This window comes from Dendroctonus ponderosae, unplaced genomic scaffold (genome assembly GCF_020466585.1).
Source record: "Dendroctonus ponderosae isolate FM_Combo_2020 unplaced genomic scaffold, Dpon_F_20191213v2 Dpon_F_20191213_11, whole genome shotgun sequence".
Classification (NCBI taxonomy): Eukaryota; Metazoa; Arthropoda; class Insecta; order Coleoptera; family Curculionidae; genus Dendroctonus; species Dendroctonus ponderosae.
The window spans coordinates 1687354-1694112 of NW_026017213.1; the positions used below are offsets into that span (position 1 = coordinate 1687354).

Genomic DNA, 6759 nt, shown 5'->3' on the forward strand with positions numbered 1-6759 from the left:
TATGCATATAGAGTGTCCCAAAAAGTTATCACCTTAGGTACGAACACGCGGTTTATTCCGGAATTTTTGAATTCTACCCTGAAGCTTATTGGCGATGATCCATTAGGTTTTGAGGATTTAGAAGCAAATTTTCAGCTTATTACTCCTAGGTGGAATGTGACCAGGTACCTCAGTCGACTGTCTCAACTTCCTTTGTTCACTTTTTGCTAAATTATGGATGACATTTTCAGGCATCTAAGTAAAAATTCACTATTTTATATTCAATTTAACTTTACACCTCTGCCAGAAAAGGTTTGGGCATGCGATATGTTGTTTCTCATTGGGCATAACGCGCACTTTAAAGTATGCATATAGAGTGTCCCAAAAAGTTATCACCTTAGGTACGAACACGCGGTTTATTCCGGAATTTTTGAATTCTACCCTGAAGCTTATTGGCGATGATCCATTAGGTTTTGAGGATTTAGAAGCAAATTTTCAGCCTAGTACTCCTAGGTGGAATATGATCAGGTGCTCAGGCTTGGCTGTTTCTACTTGCAGCGTACGCGTTTTGCCAAATTTCCAGGGATTCATGTCAAAATCAACTAGCTTGAATTTTCGTTTAATTTTTACAACTCTGGAAAAAACCTTTCGGGGACGCAAATTACTGTTTATAAATGGGCATTAGGTGCACTGTAAAACTGGCATATAGAGTGTTCCAGAAAAAAACCACGCTTTGTACTATTCCTCGGTTGATTTAGAAACCTATTCCCTGTGTTCTTTTGAATGTTTGGGGTTTAAAATCAAAGATTCAGCCATTCGTACTAAGGTGGAGTGTGATCAAAGGTCCGAAGACGACCGTGTGAACTTCCACAGTTAACTTTTTTACAAAATATCAATGACAGTTACTGCGGTTTAAATTAAAACCAACTGCGCGTCCTTTTTGCAACTCTGCTGGAAAACTCTGGAACATGCCACATAGTGTTTTCGAAAGGGCACACCTTGCACTTTAAATTTTGCATATAGAGCGTCCCAAAAATGGACCACAAATGTACGATTCCTCGATTTGTAAACCCAAAAACACGCCCACTGTTAGTTACCTGTATTAGTCTTGAGGGATTTAGGCCGCTGGCTGCCATGTAGGTGGAGCCGATAGTCTTAATTTTTATTATATCGCAGTACTGAGGAAGTTCCAGTAGCTGAAAAAAACATCCTCTAAGCCCATGCTGGGCGATGTGGAAATCTTGTGTGTACTTACAGCGTCAAAATCCGAAATCACTTCGTTGAGGAAACGCAAACATTCTAGGCCTTGATTGTTGACAGTCTCTTCGGAGTAAAAGTCTAAAAAATCGGGCCAAAGATTAGTCGAAACTTGGCCAGTTTTTCAGCGGGTTCTAACCTGAAAAGTTAGGCATGGAAGCGAACAGAACACCGACTTCCTCGTAACTTTGCGAATAGAGTTCGTCGTGGTTTCGGTTGCGGTTCCCCATGAAATGGGCGGCCACATGGGAGGGCAGAATGTTGTAAACCAGCGCTTCGTTTCTTCGCTTTAAGTCTTCAGCGCAGCGGCGTTGCTCTTTGACTTCGCAACGCCAAAGGAAAAGCACTCGCTGGACTTTGTTCATCTAGATGAAGATTAAGCAGTTAGGCCAGATGCTCTGTTCTGTGCTTGTAGAGGATGATTCGATGGAGACCCGGCTTGATTGCACACATTATTATTTATGGAAAGTTCGTATATTTATATGTATAGTGAAAAAATCAGCGTTTACTTACATGTCGGCCCAGGTAGATGAGGGAAATTGTCACGCCAATTGTCACGCAGCTCAAGCTGTATTTTGGAGTGGACAATCTGTAACAACACATTAATATCGCATAGAAAACGCTAAAAATGTAACTTTTTCCGTTAAAGAATTAGGCCCTTCGTGAGTTCATTTAAAGAAACTTACGAGAATTTTACCAGAAAAACTCAAACCTGGAGTTATTGTTCAAAAATTCTCAATAACTACTGAAAAGTTAGAGAAAATGGAGTCTTCAGGATTTATAGAGTAAAGATTCCTCTACTCAGCAATGTTGAAAGCGACCCTTTAAATCAAAGTTATTTTGAGCGGCAAACTTTTCAGAACCCTCGGGTAAACCAAGCGGCATCCAAACTGCATTTTTAGACCTCAACTAACTCAAACATAAAAATATCTGGAAATTGAAAAAGTTAGGCCTGCAGGATAAATAAAAGAAGATTTCTTCAAAGCTACAGACCTTGAAACAAGTTTTCTAGTTGATTCTCGTTTAATTTCACAATTTTCAAAAACCAAACTGCATTTTTAAACGCTGAAGTAGAAAAAATTAAATTATTGAACACCAATATTTGAATATTATTGAACAGACCAACACGTCTTCTGTTAAATGGTAGCAAAAGACACTCCAAAAGTACTTCCGACTTTGAGTGAGGCGTTTTTGAAAAATCTCTTGTAAACCTGATGGAAGAAAAACAGCCCTCCAACTCATTCATTGGAAGAACTCGCAAAATTTGGGAAAATGCGAATCTAAATGGGTGATTGTAGACTTAATATAGAAAAGTTGTCTCCATTAAATGAAGCTGAACGCAGCCTGGATCCTTATTATCGGTTAGAGTTACGATTTTCTGAAAAATGTGTTGCCAACCAGACAGGGCAAAACAGCACCTTGAAACCTCACACCCAAAAAACTCTCCAAAATCGAGGAAAAGTGAGACTAAAGTGGCGATCGCAGTATAAATAGAGAAAAGATGCCTCTATAGAACGATGCCTAAAGCAGCCTTCTTTCTAAAACGGATTTAGAGTCGCAAAAAAATCTGTTGCAAACTTCGTAGAAGCAATACAGCATCTTGAAACCGTAAAGTTAAAAAATTACACAAAATTGAGGAAACGTTAGACTAAATTGGTGATTGGAGTGCTCAAAGAGAAAAGCTGTCTTTATAGAATGATGCTTAAAGCAGCCTTGTTTCGGGTCACCGGTTAGAATCACAATTTTTTGAAAAATGTGTTGTARACCTGGCGGGAGCAAARTAGCACCTTGACACCTCACACTTAAAAAMCTCTCCAAAATCGAGGAAAAGTGGGATTAAACTGGCAATMGCCATATTAATAGAGGAAAATGGCCTCTATTAAATGATGCTGAAGGCAGCYTTCYTMYTAGCGCGGAATTAGAGTCGATARAAAAAAATCTGTTGCAAACTTGGTGGAAGCAAAACAGCATCTTGAAACCGTAAAGTTAAAAAAATACATAAAATTGMGGAAACGTGAGGCTTAATTCGTGATYGCAGTGCTAATCGAGAAAAGCKGTCTCTATATAATGATGCTTAAAGTAGCCTTGTTTCGGGGCACCGGTTAGAGTCACGATTTTTTGAAAAATGTGWYGTAAACCTGGCGGGAGCAAAGTASCACMTTRACACCTCACACTTTAAAAACTCMCCTAAATCGAKGAAAMGTGAGAWTAAACTGGTGATCGCCATATTAATAGAGGAAAATGGCMTCTATTAAYTTAWGYTGAAAGCAGCCTTCTTCYTAAMGCGGAWTSAGAGTCGCAACAAAAAAAAGTCTGCTGCAAASTTGGTGGAAGCAAAACAGCATCTTCAAACCGAAAAGTTAAAAAATTATRCAAAATTGAGRAAACGTGAGACTAAACTRGTGATSGCAGTGCTAAAAGAGAGAAGCTGTCTCTATAGAATGATGCTTTAAGCGGCCTTCYCTCGAACCCTGAGTCAGAGTAATAATTTTTTGAATAATCTCTTGCAAACTTGGAGGAAGCAAGACAGAACCTTGAAACTTCACGTTTGAAAAACTYCCGAAAATTGAGGACAACTGAGATAAAATTGGCKAAAGAAGTGTTAATGGAAAGATGCTGAAAGCAACGTTTCTTCTAATCCCTGGTGAGAGTGATTATTTTYTTCAAAAATCTGATGCAAACTTGGTGGTAGCAAAACAGCAGCTTGAAACCGGAAAGCTAAAAAATTACACAAAATTGAGGGCACGTGAGACTTAATTGGTGATCGTACTGCTAATAGAGAAAAGCTGTATCTATGGAATGATGCTTTAAGCGGCTTTGCTTCGAGTCACCGGTTAGAGTCACGATTTTTTGAAAAATGTGTTGTAAACCTGGCGGGAGCAAAGGAGCACCTTGAAACTTCACACTTAGAAAACTTCCCTAAATCGGGGAAAAGTGAGATTAAACTGGTGATCGCCATATTAATAGAGGAAAATGGCCTCTATTAAACGATGCAGAAAGCAGCCTTCTTCCTAACGCGGTATCAGAGTTGCTGAAAAAATCAGCTGCAAACTTGGTGGAAGCAAAACAGCATCTTCAAACCGAAAAGTTAAAAAATTATGTAAAATTGAGGAAACGTGAGACTAAACTGGTGATGGCAGTGCTGAAAGAGAGAAGCTGTCTCTATAGAATGATGCTTTAAGCGGCCTTCCCTCGAACCCTGAGTCAGAGTAATAATTTTTTGAATAATCTCTTGCAAACTTGGAGGAAGCAAGACAGAACCTTGAAACTTCACGTTTAAAAAACTCCCGAAAATTGAGGACAACTGAGATAAAATTGACAACTGAGATAATCCCTGGTGAGAGTGATTATTTTTTTTCAAAACAGCAGCTTGAAACCGCAGACTTAAAAAACTGCTAAAAATTGACCAAAAGTGAGACCAAGCCTAAATCGGCAGGATTAATAGGAGAAATCTGCGTCTATTTAATAATTTTGAATGTAGCCGTTTGACTCATCCAAATTTTTAGTGACGAATTTTTCAAAAAACTCTTGCAAACCTTGTACTGGTAAAACAGTGCTTTAAATCTCCAAGTTTAAAAACCATTCCAAACATTTGGTAAAAATGAAACCGAATTGACGATCGAAGAAGTAATAGAGCAGTTTTTTCTCTATGCCTGATGCACTATTAGCGGCACGAATTTTTGAAAAATATTTTGCAAATCCAGTGGGAGCAAATCGGTCTTTGCAGGCCTCAAACTTAAAAATATGCCGAAAATTGATGAAAGCTGATACTAAAGGGGCACTTGCGGTATTAATCGAGCAACGTTTCCTCTATGTATTCGTGCTCAAAGCTAAGAACTCTAATGCATGAGGAATTTTCGAAAAAACTCCTAAAAACATGCTGGGCGGTAAACCGTATTTTATGACCATAAACTTGTGAGCATATAAGAAATTGAAGAATCGCCAAACTGAAACCACACTTTCAGCATTAATAAAGCAACGTTTCGTCTGCGCAATGGCGCTCCAACTCTGACTAATCAGCGCGTTGATTGGGGAATTTTTGTAAAAACCGGCAACAACCATGGTGGAATCTACACTAAACTTAAAAATATCTACAAAATTGACGAAGAATTGGATTAAAGAGATTCTTACAGGAGAAATGGAGGAAAGTTTCTCCTGTGTAGCAGTGATCAGATAACGCAGCTGGCAAGATCGAATTTTGATTGAGGAATTTTTGAAAAATCTCTGTTAAACGTGAACTAGACTTGCAGAGTTGATAACATTATTTTTCAAACGCACTGGAAGCAAAGCTTGCGGAGCCGCAGAAATGTCGAAAAAGATAGAGTTTCAAGATTATTACAGCAAAACTTCCTCTAATGAATAATACTTGAAGCAGCTTTTTGTCTGATACTCATTTTATGCCAACCGTTGCTGAAAAATCCTGTGCAAATCTGGTGGAGGCAATGGATCAAAAATTGAAAAAAAGAACCAAAATTTATGGTTTTCGAATTCGATAAGTGAAGTTGCTTAAATTCAAAAGTAGTTTTTTAATTTTAAGTTAAAAAAAACAATATCTTTATGCTCTACAACTTATATCAATAGCATGCTGGAAATTCAACAGTTGAACGCAAAGGAAGAGTTCCAACTATGAAGGTGAAAGGTGAACCTTTGTTGTTTTACCTTTTTTATTCCGTTTTATGAAACCTTTGTTGTTTTACTGTAGATTTCAATTGTCATATAATATACATAACAGCAGTATTGTGAATATTCAGTTTTAATCAAAACGTTATAAATCAATTGTTTGGAAAAAAATTGATATCGAAATCAATGTCGATCTGCCATGCTAAATATAAAAAGAGTTTAAAACTGAACTAAAGGACAGAAAACTGCAATACAAGTAAGTGATAATAAGGAATTGAGTGTAGTTTAAAGTTTCTTAATAATAAAATGACTTAAAAGTTAATTAAATGTGCGACATTTTATTTATTTCATTTTTAAATCACCAAAATGAAATTAGAAAAACAAACAAACCAAATAATTGGGTTTTATTCTGGAAAATATATTTTTCGCATGCATTTTTTCCGTAATTAAACGCTAGATTTATTTCTTGATATCATGTTAACATCGGGTAAAACAAGAGCACGTCTAAAAAAAGACAGTCATACTTAGTAAGTGTTTTCTCATTAAATGATTAATGTAGATTTTAGACAAATGTTTCTTCTTAACTTTGTTTTGTTTCTTTGCTTTTAGTAGAAAGTAAAATATGTCAATAAAAACTTTATAATGCAAAAATGAGTAATTTAAAGTTTTGTTAAAAATGAAATAAATTTGAGACATTTTACCTGTAACAAAGGACTGAATTTGTACTACTTAACCCCCGCTGACTCGAAAACGAACTTTTTCGAATTTTCCTACTAAATCGTTTAAAAGCAAATATTTATTTGCTTTGTCATACAATATAACGTACTGCTGTATGTTTTCTGTCCTAATTTTTTGCAAAATTCATATTAATATAATTATGGAAATATTTCACACAGCGAAAAG

The 6759-nt window shown here is 36.7% G+C and overlaps 2 protein-coding genes across 2 annotated transcripts in view; one reads left to right on the forward strand and one right to left on the reverse strand.

Annotated features, from left to right (window-relative positions):
* LOC125502982 (adenylate cyclase type 3-like) overlaps positions 1–242 on the forward strand; it is a 2214-nt gene extending 1972 nt beyond the window's left edge. Inside the window, exon 5 of the mRNA XM_048662618.1 lies at positions 231–242. Coding sequence (XP_048518575.1) covers positions 231–242 — 12 coding nt within the window. The remainder of the gene's footprint in view (positions 1–230) is intronic.
* A 237-nt stretch (positions 243–479) lies between these two features.
* Positions 480–2304, reverse strand: LOC125502983 (adenylate cyclase type 3-like). The gene is made up of 5 exons (XM_048662619.1): positions 1750–2304; positions 1376–1601; positions 1235–1317; positions 1077–1175; positions 480–488 (listed from the first exon to the last, which is right to left on the reverse strand). The coding sequence occupies exons 1-5, from the start codon at positions 1837–1839 to the stop codon at positions 480–482; spliced, it is 507 nt and encodes a 168-aa protein (XP_048518576.1). The 5' UTR covers positions 1840–2304.
* Between the last annotated feature and the right edge of the window lie 4455 nt (positions 2305–6759).